Genomic DNA, 13,815 nt, shown 5'->3' on the forward strand with positions numbered 1-13,815 from the left:
AATTTCTTCCTTTTGTCTAGCGCAGAGGACATTGATTTCAGACAAAACTCTGCTCAAGGAAAGCTACGCAAAGGCAGAAGTGGAGAGGGAAGAGTTTTTTTAGGGATATAAACAAGCAATTACCCCCAGCAGACCCACTATGTACTTAGGGAGATCATTTGAAGGCATATCTCAATCACTTGCTATCATACTGTTTCACCTGCTGAAAAGGGGCCATATGTTTGAGTACAGAAGATTTCTGCACTCGTTGTTGGATGGAAAACAGCCCTGGTGCCAGGACTGACAATTAACAGAAGTTTTTTTCCTACCCCTTCTAAAAGGTGCAATCCAGACATGGCATCTATCCAGCTGTAAGCAGTGTCACATGTAGCTGAAATGAGTTATTGGTTTCTAAAAGCCATACCAAGTTGCCATCCAGCCCAGCCCTGCCTCATTAGACGTTTGAGAGGCAATCATTTGTATAAGCCAGGATAGACTGGCTGTAACGCAGACTCAGGAGCCTGCAGTCATACAGCCAGTAAGACTCAGCAGCAAAACACATGGAGTTGATAAAATCAATACTGAAATGTCAAGTAAAACAAAAAAAAAGGCGGGGGGTGAAAAAAAGTAAACATTGCAAGTCCTTCCTTGGTAAACTTATAATCAATTTCTGATGAGGCCTAATTAATATTTTACAAAAAATAATTGCCTATTCTCATTGCTCCTAGTACGAGTGCATCCATCAGGAGATGCACTTTCACCAGTGTCTTCTGTCTGGTAACGATGAAAAAAGGCATTCTAAAACGAATCAGATCAGTATACGTTTCCCCGGTGCTTTTCTTTTTAAGTTGAAGTGGAATATATCAGAGCTGTAAATTTGCTTACCCTTCTGTTCTGTACATGGAGCATCTCTCCAGAGGAATTTTTAGCACTCCATTATTTAAACCCACAAAGAGCGACCTGTCGCTGTGCAGGATTTGGAGACTCTTGATTGGTTCCTGTTGTCCATCAGGGAGAATCTGCATTTCCTCTAAATAACAACTCCTCAGGCTCCTATTAGTGGTAGAAAGTGCCTTCAAGATGGTCCCATACTCTAATGGAACAAAAAACAAGACATAGGTAAATCTTGGAGGCATTGACTTGATTTCATATAGGCACAAAGACTTAAATAGTAATGTCGTGTCTCTACATAGCTGCTTTAAACCTACTTCTGTGTCATTTTTAAAACACGCCTACTGCTCCGGTATATAGAGCCCCAGCTACATAGGTACAATCCTTAAACAGCTCTCAGACATTATATGAACTGGCTGTGAATATACTGTAGTCGGAAAACAGAAGAATGTGAATCATCTGCAGATTGAGTTCCTGGAAATATTTCCCAGCTGGAGCACTGAGGCAGAAAAGAGCTTGGTCCTGTTACCCAGTGAACTATACAAGGTGACCTGAGAGAGTGGGGATCATTTCTAGTGCTTTGAGTCTATACTTCTTTCGGTTTATGGAGCAGATCAGTCTCATTTGGTGCTATGGCAAGTGACATCAGATGCAGTGGCCCTGTCAGCAATCTCACAGGCCACCGGAATGACTGCCTGGCTCACGGATTGAAGCACTCCTCTTCCTGGAAGAAACGCTCCTGCCAGCTTGACAAGGGGACTTTATGGCATGAGTAGTGCATACCCAGAAAAAGATATGTCAGTGTTCACAGTGCTCTTGACTAAAAAGTTTAAGGTTCTGATAAACTGTGGGAGATTTCTGCCAGGGAAAAGGGGGCAATCAAACAATTTTTCATTAAAACCCCCAAACAGGTCTAGTTGTACCAATTGCTCCTGAGTTCAATCCTTCTGTTTAGACAACTGTTCTGCACCGGTGCCAATGCTCAGTAGTTTACAGTGGCAGGGTTGGCTGCCACAGGTACCTTTTCTTTCACTTGGTAGGGCCTGAAGTGCAGAACAAGATTAAGACCCAAGTTTGGGCTTGGTTTGTCTCAGATCTGGGTTTCGTGTTCAGGGTTGCCTCTGAGCAGGCTTGTCTCTACTTAAGCATTTGAATGCTTTAAAAGTTTGAGGTCCAGCAGAACTTATTCTCCAGTTACCACTACCAGGGCCAGAAAGCAAATGTGAGTAAGAAGCCGAGCTAATGGCAGAACCCTTTTCCACACAAATGGTCCAAGTCAGGAAGCAAACAGAATTCAAATCTCAACCTTCTCTCTCAGCTTTTTAACAGGAGACCTCCCAGAAAGTATCAATATCTAAAAATGGCAAAACCATGTCATACTTCCTTTGAAGTAAAGTCCTCTTATCATAATCGACTTCCATGGAGACTTGCACAGTGACAATGTTACTAGAATGCATCAGAAACCATCCCTTTCGAAGTAAGTGGTGGTAAAAGTTAGAAAAATTATGACACAGTCCAGGAAGGTGGTAACATGAGAATTAGACAATGACTCTGCATTCAGATGTGAGATTAAACTAACACTTATGGAGGCAATCCATCTTATTCTAAAGTCAAGGCTTCTGCAATAGAGGATAAAAACATTATACCCATGAGGCTGGCCATACGCTCAGATTAATCAAAATATTGAATTTAACTTTGATCATTAGCATGAATATGGGCCAAGACAACCATTTATAACACTTTGTCCTTCTTTAGCATCTTTCATTTATCCAAGATATCTATGCTTTTCAGAAGAGGCAGTGTGTCCTGCTAATTATAGGATGGCAGTAGAAATCAAGAGACTCAGATCAGATGCTTAACTTGGCCACTGGTTCGCTACGCTACCAGAAAAAAGCGCTTGCCTCAGCTTCCCCATCTGCATTATATTATTACGCACCTCTGAAAACACCTGGGAGTCTACACCGGTAGGCACATGGAATTGCAAAGAAAGAAACTACTAAAATCCCACAGCAAGCCTGGAGGTTAAATATTATTATTGCTGATGTAGAGATCGGGACATCATAGCACAGCGAGGCGACTTATATACACAAGACCATGGAGCATTTCAGCAACCTTTGCTCTTCTCTACTGTTATGTATTAGTCTGATTAGCTGAAACACGTTTTTGTAAAAGAGAGAAGTCTGCTACTGTTGTTTTTAAACACATTGTAGATTTATGGCCTGTTTACCTGGGATTTTGTCTCAAGTCCTCCATGCTGCTTCTAATTTATTCAGGCAAACTAACTTTCATGACGTTTTGTGCCACAATGACATTGAATGACAACTGCCAACATTAGTTGGCATGACTGGGCTCTCAGGTCTGCTAACTCTGTGAACAAGTGGAGAGCAATTTCTTAAGCCCTGATGCTCTTACCTGTCCCAATATACATCACGTGGTAGAGAGTATCCTTCCCCTGAACAATATCAACCACCAGTTTGGAAAATCGAATGCTGTCCTGAGTCACATACGGGTCTACAGTGACTGGCTGCACCACGTCATTCATCAGGAACAAGCGCTGCGCATCCTGCAGGATCCTCTCCGTCAGGTTCTCATTGGGGCCATCATCGTTCAGCGTCCCGCACTAGACATAGAAGATCAAACTTCAGCACCTGCATCTTCTCTCCACTCAGGCAGCCCAAGACCAAACCCTGAAATTCTTCTGGAAACCCATTCCTTATTGATTTCCTGGGCTAGTGGATCAGTGCAAGGCTCCCACCGTTTCACCCTTCATGTGAAAAGCCTGGATAACAGCTAGCTTTGGCCAGTTGCCCACTCCATGAAAACATTTCTCCCAGTTGGTCCACTGACTAGGGATGTGGTGTTTCATTCCTTTGTGATACCCTGGAGGCAGCATGCCAGGAGAAGGGCAAAAGGAATTAACAAACTGAGGAGGAAAAGAAAGAACTAAAGCTAGTGGTAGAAAGAAAGATTTAAAGCTAACAGTGGAAAGAAGCTTTTATGGTAAGAAATCCTTTAAGCCTTTCAAATAATGTTCTGACTCTACCTGGCATCTCACTCTGTATAAGGCACAAAACCTGAGATTAAAAAAAAAAAAACACTGAAAAAATGGTTGATTTTGCATCAAAGCTAGCTCACCACACTGTTTCTCTCTCATGTGTTCCCTTCTGAATAGATGTCTTCAGGTTCACCTTAAGAAAGTAAGTTAGCCAGTAACTCCCATCCCCCTACACGCAGCTCTTCTATCTATCTTCACAGAGAATGGCAGATCAACCTGTGTCTATCCAGCTTCAAGCATGAACGGGTGAACTGAGCTAGGACTCCCTTCTATCCAGAATGGAGAGGAAGAAGAGAGTTCATCTTGTTTCTTTTAAGCATCGGCGTAAAGCCTACCAGGTGGATATCTCATTTTGAGGTCTGTGTTTCTATCTCACGCTAATGTCTAGAATTCAATATTCTCAAAAGCCAATGCAAGATTATACTTCCAATGCAGTTTGGCTGTCCCTATCAGTAGCCAGGGCTGGATCTTTTCCCTACATTGCCATGCATGGTGGGCAGAAGATTTATTACTCCAAAAGAAAGCTGAGGGACTGGTTATTGATCCCAGCCAAGGCAATGAGAGTCAGTGGCAGAACCGGAATTCCTGCCCACTCCTATACTCAGTCCACAGGACAACCTTACTTCTCATTAACTGATGCTTACACCTCAGAAGTTCCACTAGAAAACACACAGATTTCTTTTTCTTCAATTTGGGTCCAGGTATTTGGGGCTTTGCTTGGAAGGGAAGTTAGTATACTGCAAATTAGGATGTCAATTTACAGCACTCCAGCTACTCTGGACAAACTTCCCACATGCATGCACTCGGTATGCATCAAAGCAGCTCTTTGCGGCATGACTGCCTTTCCAAGGTGCACCATGCAGAGCTGCTCTTACGATGTGCTAAAATGAGTTCAAAGGAATTTAGTTCACATTTACACAATAAACGCAGATCCTAACAGCTGGTGTACTAACTCCTGCAACTGTCAAGCCTTTAAGAAATTATTTTAGCAACAAACATATTTGAAACAGTTATATACAACTTGCTTTATGCGAAACTACCACCAACATTTCGCAGCTAGTTTGCAGTAGCTGAATTGCGCAACGCTGATTCACACCACCGGTGAGCATGGCCAGTTGCTTACCAACTTTGGCATCCTCCTGAGTACCTAGACCAAGGAAATGAGAGTGTTTTTTTGACTTGCCCTCCGATATGTTCAGTGTTTTTTTTAATGAGAAGGTCTTTTTTATTTCATGACTGCCTGACCCCAAGTTCTAAAGGGTTTTTAGATCTCTCTCTTCTGCTGTCTCTTCCCTATTCTTCCTCTGATTTACACTACTGTCTTGCTTTGGATGCTTTTCTCCTCACTTTTTTCCCTTTCCAGAACATCACTGAAGAAGGAGTTCTGGTGGCCAGAATGTCACTGTTAGTTTTGTTTTCTCTTCTCATCAAGTCACAGATAATCCTTTCGGTCTATTGGCAGCCCATGTGCTGACACAGCATCCCTCTGGTTTGTTTTTATTGTGTTTTAGTCTAATTTCCTGATTATCTGAACTGCCTTGATCCTCTATATCCTTCAGTATTTCTCCTTCCTCTGCAAGAAAAAAAAAAAAATTCTGGCATCCTTCCCTCATCTTCCTTTGTGAACACTGAGGCAAAAAAATAATTTAATTTTTTTGCAATATCTGCCTCTTCTGTCACTAAATTACCCTTGTCATCTCCTAAAGGCCCTTCACTGACCTCTTGTTCCTCATGTACTTGAAAAACATCTTAATCTCTTCTTGCAATCTTCCTTTTGTCTGCTACATACCTCCTTTTACTTTCCTTATTTTCCCCTGACCCTTTTCTTTCATCTTGCTGCTGCAATCTTTACACTCCACATTTTATCTGATACTTTTTACTACATGGAAATTCTTTCCAAACTCCTTTTTCTGCTCCTCCCGGGTTAGCCCAGCAAGCAACAGAAAGTCCTTGATTCTCAAGGAACCTTAATATTCCTTTCAAATTCAAAAAAAAAGCCCAGCAGCATTTGGCATGGCTGGGCCTTCAGGGAGGCTTTGTTTCTTGGTTTTGAGTGTACCTAGTTGAGGGGGGCGACCAAAAGCACAAATTTGCACAAATTTGTCCCACCTTATACAGGCATAAGCCCCCACTCAGGTGCCATCAGGAAAGTCAGGGGTTAGGTTCCTTAGCAGGAACCCAAGCACATAGCTGCCTGCAGAGTGCATCTACATCCCATCTGCTCTTGTAGTGATTTTAAGCTCACTGCAGAGTCCTTTTTGGAAGGTCCCTGACATCACCAGCTTGAGGGCAGATGGCATTTGCAGGCAGCCTCAGCACCTTTGCACTAATAAAAGAGAGCCAGATTCACACAATTGGGCTGAAAGGATTCACCTGGGGTGAGCAAGGACAGGAAGGAGAGTCTGTCGTCCCTATGATTCCCCAGGTGGGAAGGGACTGAGCTGTAAAACAGGCTAATGCTTCAGAGGACTCAGGTTTGCTGGGCTAGTCATACACATACTCTGCGTTGCACTGACTGAATCTGGGTAGAAAGGGACTGAAGTGGTTCCATATTTTTGCACGCTGGCTGTAATTCAAAAGCCTGAAGAGCTGCTCATTCATATAGACAAAGATTTTTAAGTCCAGAAGGAACCACAGTGACCACCTTCATGTAGCCTCTTGCACAATACAAGGCACAAGTTTCCACCAGTTACTCCTGCAACGTGTCCATGACTTCTGGTTGAGTTAGTGCATCTGTCTTGGAAAGATATCCATCTTGGACTGAAACATTTGTAGCCTTAAGGGGACCTAGTAAGTGACCGAAAATCCATCATACCCTTACACAGTCCCAATGGTAAGTTAATTTACTTGTTAGGGAAAAGGAAAAAAAAGGTTTTTTAGTCTGATTTTGTCCATCCTCAGCTTCCAGTCCTTAGATTTGACAGTTTGGTGTGGAGGCATCTGAATGTCCGCTTGGGAGGATCACGTTCTTGAGGTTCATGTGTCAGCATATAAAAGTATCAACAATGGATTTCCTCTGCTGTGTCAGAATCTGGGCCCATCTAGCCTAGCACAGTTCCCGCCATAGGCCAGTACTGCTTGTTTCTGATACCAGCTTGCCAGGTTTTTCTGGGAGGAGGACATTCAGTGGCATATCCTGAGCAAACCTTTCCTCTCAGCCTTTTTACTTAGAATATCACCTCTGGCTAGCAGGTATTTTAATCTTTTCATTATTATAAAAACTCTGAACCTCGATGTTATGTGTAAAAACCTTCTATTTTTGCCAGGCATCCCATGAAGCTCTTGAGCTCAACAACAACATATGCCAAGGAGTTCCACAGACTAAAATACTCCTAAATATAGAGGAATATCATTTATCTGTACCATGGGTCGAGCTGGAAAAATGAGCCCCACACAAATCCACCCAGTGGAATGACAGAGAACATAAAAGGGATCAGAGTCAATGAAGGGCAGCAGCAGTACCTGGAAATTAGGGATGGGGTTTAGCGTTGGCAGCCAGGCTGATCTTGGGTTCTCTTGGTAACGGAAAGGGCCATTAAATGCCTGAGTAATGGCACTCAGATTGAAGGCACACACTGCTGAGGCAGCTATGCTGTTTCTGGAAAAGGGAAGAAAAAAATCAATTTAATCATTAGACCATTGACATTTTCATCATAACACACATCAAACTCTACTCAGATAAAATACATGTAAATTGCTAGGTAGAAGTACAGTGACACCAATCTCACAGGGAGTAAAAATAAATAAATAAATTGTAAAATGCAGATGGATTGCACGACAATTTTGAGAATGAATTTTAAGCTTGGTTTTAAAATGTCTGTGATTTAAGGGCCACGGAAGCAGTTCTGACATGAAAGGTGAATACAGTTTAATTTGCATGGATTATTTGTGTCTGGTTTTATTTTTTTTTAATACCCCATCTATCTTGATTGATTACAAACGGCCTAATTTTTAATCTCTTGGTGTATCTCAAGGTGAAATTCAGTTTCTACAGGCTCCAGAAATCTTCAGCTGCAAAATATATCTTCTTATATTTTTATATATTCATTTATATATAAATACAAAATACACACACGCATGCACACACCTGCAGGGAGAGGGAGAGAGCGACAGTGCATAGCAGCCTAGTTGTTACAGCAGCTCAGCATGCAGGAAGGTCTTGCTAATACGTGAGAGCCTCTGTTTTCAATGATCATAGTTCACTTCTTTGTGTTCCCCGCTGGGAATAGCATCTGTCTTGGGCAGCCTGCTCAGCATGCACGCGCCGGGCGGGGGAGGCACGCTTAGAGCAAATGCCACCGGAGAAAGGACTATGTGGAAGGGAATTTGTTCTGGCGATGCTATGCTGCCCGGTCCAACCCGCACGCAGATCAAGGGGCCTTCGCTGTCCCATTTCAGTTCTGGAGGGCAAGGTCCTGCAGGGTTCGACTGCGCCTCCTGGATGGTGATGGCATCTCACAGAGGCAGGCCCAAAAAGAGACATTGCTAAGCACTAACCTGAAATTCAAAACCTGCTTTCAGCCCTTCCTTCACCCTCTTTTTTTAAAGGAAAAGAACAACGATTAGAGAGATGATATCAAAATCTAAAAATAGGGCTAGCACAAGAGATTCAGTAGTCACGGTGCCTTTTGAATAACCTAAGTCTTGCTGTACATATCTTGCTGCTAATTAAAGAAATCTGAATTATCTGAAAAGAAAAAATCTTTTTTACTAGACTAATAATTACCCTCTCTCACACAAAAAAAGCCTTGCTCTGCAATTCCAAGCAGGAAAGCAGAGGGACCGATTCTTTCACAGTGTATTTCTTTAGAGCAATACAAAGCAAGGAAGAACTTCTTGCTTTGCCTTCCCCTTCTCGGCTCCAGCCCCTGCCTCTTCCCTTCCCTGCGTGATGGAGTAGCTCCCTTTGAACATGTCAAAGCAGCGCCAGGAGAAGCGTTCTCCACTTTTCTCTGAACACCGCTGACGCAGTGCATGCTCACAGAAGGCAGCTCTTAAGACAAAACTAATGATGGATGACAAGTAAATGCCTTGAGGCACACATAGGAAAAAAAAAGAGAAAGAAAAAGGAAAAGGAAAAGGTAAAGAAAGAACCCCCCCCCAACACACTAATAAAATGTATTTTTTTAAAAAAAAGTATTTTTATAGAGCCCTGCTAAAGATTCCACAGTAAAGCCCTTTGCCTTTGCTGAAGGAGAAAGGAGAGATGTTTTTCATGAAAGAATCCTATCTGTGGCCGGAAGTATTTCTCATCCCTCCCTATGAAAAGTTTGATCCCAATCTCAAACCAGTGACATTAATTTGCGCACCTGCCCCTGTAATTGCACTGATGTGAAGTTCAATCATCTCCTTTACTCCCACTTGCTACTTCCTATGATTAACTAGGTGGTTTAGGAAATGGGTTAAGTTCAAGAAGGTTTTAATGCAGTCTCAATGACCTCAAAGAAAAACTTTAATAAAAACTTCTTAAGTATTTCATGAGCAGCTTCCCCCCCCCCCAAAAAAAGCAATCTTTCCCACTGACTTCACTGGATATAATACAACAAGGAGCAATAAATCTACCTATGGGTGTTTCCACAACCAAGTATGACACAGACTAATATTCCTTTGTTATAAGGTGACCTTAACCCCACTAAACATGAGCCTTCAAAAATAAATATACTTGTTACAAGTATAACAAACAATCACACAAAAGTATACAAGAATAACAAAAAAATCATACTTTTGTGGTGCATCAGTATTTCATTTTAAAGGTACTCAGACGGGAGCATACATCAGCCCTCTTTGGTATGCAGAGCTCATGCAGCATGATATAAGTCCCAGTGGAAGTTAAAAGAATAATTACCATTATTTCTCTAGTCAGATGACAAATTGGAACATTTTCTCTTTGAACTCTTGAAAGAACATCATGTGGTAGACCCAAAACGCTACTTGATCTAACTTCAGCTATTATCAATAACTCACCTCTTCAATTACACAAACGTTACATATTATATTGTCCTCAGAAGATACAGGAGGGAACATACACCCCTAATGTAAGAAGAGTGACAAGTATAATCCAAAGGAGAGAGGGGCAACCCTCACCATATCTTGTTTTAGCAAACCTGGGCGACAAGTACAGCAGAAGAGACCTATTCCAACCATTGCCAGCCTCCGCCTTCCCCCTTTTATTCCAAAAACTAAATTAACTTGATAAATATAGTAAATCTATTAATCATTACATTCTTATTTCCAGTTTCTGGTCTTGGCTGGATGAATGGGCAAATGGATGGATAAAACATTATTGCTATGGGCACAGAAGTCCTCCCTCACAAAAAAGCGTCACCTCATATGCCCAAAGTTGTAGCCAGGTTTCCTTTTAAGGCGCAGGAGGTTTGGCTAACATCCTTTAAGTGTTTATAGAGAGTGATTCATGTTCCTTTCAAATCCAGGACAGATTTTCCACAAAGTCCACAGTTGAGGCCCCCAGTCATGTTTATTCTTGCTACTTGCTCCTCCATTGGCTGACTTCTGATAACGTTGGCAATGATAGTGCAGAAAAAAACACGGAAGATGGATGAGGATGACCAAAACACCCATTTACTTCTTGGCATTTACAGAGTGAGAATAATATTCTGGCTCTGTTGACTCTAACAGTGAAACTCTCAGCAGTGCTTTAGCTCAAAAAACTGGGGCTGATGCTTTGTGACTGGCAGGTCTGAAGCTCAAGCCCTGTCACTCCAGAAAGTGGCATATTAAAACAGGAAGGCCTGTATTTCGGTGGGGCTTCACTTCCTTGATTTGCTGTGGGTTTCTTGGGACCAAACCCTCATTCATAATGAATTGTACTCCATTGCACAAAAGCTCCAAAGGAGTTGGCTACCCAGCATGAGTAAGGCATTTTGAGCATCCTGTCTAGTAACTAACTCAGAGTTTCATTCTCTAGTTTCATTATCAGAATCAGAATAACACCCACCTTGGAGAACATGTATTATTGAAACTCAATATCAGACAGACTGGTTATAGCTCGAAACTTATCTTAGCCTTGGGCTTTAGAGAAAAACTTATTTGACTTTTCCTGACTTAAAAATATACATTATGAGTTTTTTAATATATTTTTTTAATTAACTCCTCTTCTCCTTTCTGCCTTTGCAGCTACACTAAATCATTCCAATTACAAGTTTTTTTCAATATCAAGCCAAGAAAAGGTGATTATGAAGTTTCAGAATTCATTCCTTCCCCTCCGAGTTCAACGCTGCTTTTGATTTGTGGACCTGAAGCAGTTTGTAGCAGAGGTACAGAACCACTCTGAAGTGTCAAATGCTGCGTAGCCTGCATGACCTTGCTTCTATAAGGTGGCATGCCACAGCGGTTTATGTTGATTTCAGTCTTGGCCGTCGCGATCCTATTCACCTCCTTCTCCTCCTTCCAATCCCTCTCTTCCAAACATACTTTCCTGTCTATCCCTTGAACCAGGACCAATGTTCAAGCAATCATGCAGCAAGAGCATCCAGGCAGCTAACCCAACTGAAAATTAAATTGTTTTGTTTCTATAGGCTTGTTTTGATACCTGCTCTCTCAACTACACAAGTAGCATAGCCACCACAAAAAGTCGGAAGACTGTAGCAGCCCAAACTTACATCAAGGTAAGTCACCCTAAAACTGCACTGTTGTCATCTTTTATGGACTCTACAAGCCTCCAGAAATCTATGGACCAGAAGTTAAAAACACTGCTCTAAAGCCACAATGGATAACACAGATCTATCTATTCCTTTCCCTTAACTAAAGGATCTTTCAGAAAATTATTGTCCAAACTGTCTAAGAAATGCAGATACTCTCAGTTTCAGACTGCTGGGGATAGAAGAAGGGCAGTAAAACTAGCACAACTTACACATTAGTGGTGAAGACACCATAGATCAGGTCTTGCTCAGGAAGGTAGAAGGTGCTTTGCAATTCATTATAATAGAAGGGGATTTCTCCAGCCCGGGAGCAGTTCAGCCTCGCCTTCATAAAAGTTGTCCATGTGTCCTCCAGCAAAAATCTGCCCCCGATGTCATTTTTGCAAACCCTTGCCACTCGAGAATACACTGTTTTCCCACAATCATGTTCTACTGCGTTCTCACGGAAAAAGAAGTAGGTGAACAAACCGATGTCGTAGGCAGCAATAAAATTAGGCTCTGAAAAACAAATATGTGAAGAGATTTATACAGGTCAGAAATCAATCCGTGTTCACTGAGTCACCAAGTGCATTGCACCACCTTTTACAGAGGCTGTCAAAGCTGGATGAGAGGGAGTTCTCAGTCATTAGAGGACATACAAACAGTAGATCAGAATAACGGTATGTGGGGATATAGCTCTAGTTGCATTTTTCAGATCTTGGAAAGACCCCATCATTTTCCCACTTCAATGGCAAAGCTGCTACTGACTTTAGTGAAAGCAGAGTTCAACACTTGGTGTATGCAGGATTATTCCCTGTACCTATACTCATTTTACAACATAATGCCTTCCCATTGGGTTCCTCCACCTATTCACTTCTGAAATGCACCTTATGTTCTGTTAAATATGCTGCTTGCATCCGCCCAATTCCCGAGACTGCTGTATTGAAACATTCAACTTATTCTCCTAACACAATCACATCTGGCTTTTATCATGAAGCTTTTCCAGTTTCCAGGCACCAAAGATTATCTTCTGTCCGTAAAACAAAACCACACCACAAACTGACAGTATCAAAGCAAGCTCTCCTTAATTCTTTTTCTCCTGGAATTGTTATTATTTTCACAAGAATTGAAAAGAACCTGGAACTGGTTTGAAGTGAATATTTTAACTGGCTATTAAACAAGGCTTTAAAGTGTACAGTCTTTCACACCAACGGTTTCTTTGGTAAAGGGAAAAGACTGGCCAATGAATAATATTTGACTAAACAACAAAAACAAAAGAGCTGTTGGTTTTATAGGATGCTTTTATGATGTTCACTTCTGAGTAATGCTCAAAGCAAGAACCAAAAAAATACAGAATTCCTTTAATGCTGCAGCCTTGGAGTGAAAGGAGAACAGAGTCTAGCAGAGGGAGGGGGAAATCAGGTTCTGCTGCTGGTGCAAGGCAGTTTTTGGAGGTAGAATATGATACAGAGGGGAGAGGGCACTGCAAAGCATCTCCAATCAAACTTTTACTTAAGAACAAATTGTAAACCTTAAGGGACTGTTGTGATTGCCAGTCTGACCTTCTGTCCAACACAGACCAGAGATTTTGACCCTGTAATTCCATCATCTGATCCCACAACCAACAGTTGAATTAGACCATATCTTTCAGTGGAGACCTGATATTACTGGATAACTTCATGTGATTTCAAATCCATCACTTTCCCCAGTGATTTGTTTCAGTGACTACAGACCGCTTGCATGCTAGATTAAAGAACTTTATCCTGCCAGAGATCTTCTCCTGATGCAAGTACTTCCATATCATGAACAAATCACCTTTATCTTCTTTTCAAAAAGATAAATAAATTGAGCTCCTTAAGTCTCTCGCTGAGGCAGGCTTTCCAAACTTCAAATCACTCGCTGGCTCTTTTCTGAACCATCTTCAAGTTTTCTACTTCTTGTTGAAAAATGGCCATCAGAACAGGATGAAATAGTGCCATGTCAACAATACTGCACACAGTTATAAATCCAAGAGTCATGTTAGCTTTTCTGACCAGAGACTAGAAACTCAGTTTATGTGTGTCCTTCTTTAAACTCCCCTGTTTTAATTTGACTTCCTTCTGAAAATTCTTAATTCTTGTGCAGACAAGACACATATTTTTAATGAGTGTATAGGAGTTATGCTGCTTCTTGCACCTAACATCACAGTCTTGCCTGACGACATCCTTCTCTTACACCTCCTGTTCTCCATACTGACTTCAGTCTATATACAAC

The 13,815-nt window shown here is 41.7% G+C and overlaps 1 protein-coding gene across 8 annotated transcripts in view; it reads right to left on the reverse strand.

The window, feature by feature from the left end:
* Positions 1-13,815, reverse strand: part of SEMA5B (semaphorin 5B) — a 279,310-nt gene that overhangs the window by 60,401 nt on the left and 205,094 nt on the right. For all 8 annotated transcript variants that reach the window (XM_068949052.1, XM_068949056.1, XM_068949055.1 and 5 more), the window contains 4 exons: positions 11,796-12,081; positions 7,388-7,523; positions 3,283-3,490; positions 865-1,072 (listed from right to left, as the gene is read on the reverse strand). In XM_068949052.1, the coding sequence (XP_068805153.1) occupies positions 865-1,072; positions 3,283-3,490; positions 7,388-7,523; positions 11,796-12,081 (838 nt within the window). The remainder of the gene's footprint in view (positions 1-864; positions 1,073-3,282; positions 3,491-7,387; positions 7,524-11,795; positions 12,082-13,815) is intronic.

The sequence above is a fragment of the Struthio camelus genome, chromosome 6 (assembly GCF_040807025.1).
Source record: "Struthio camelus isolate bStrCam1 chromosome 6, bStrCam1.hap1, whole genome shotgun sequence".
Classification (NCBI taxonomy): domain Eukaryota; kingdom Metazoa; phylum Chordata; class Aves; order Struthioniformes; family Struthionidae; genus Struthio; species Struthio camelus.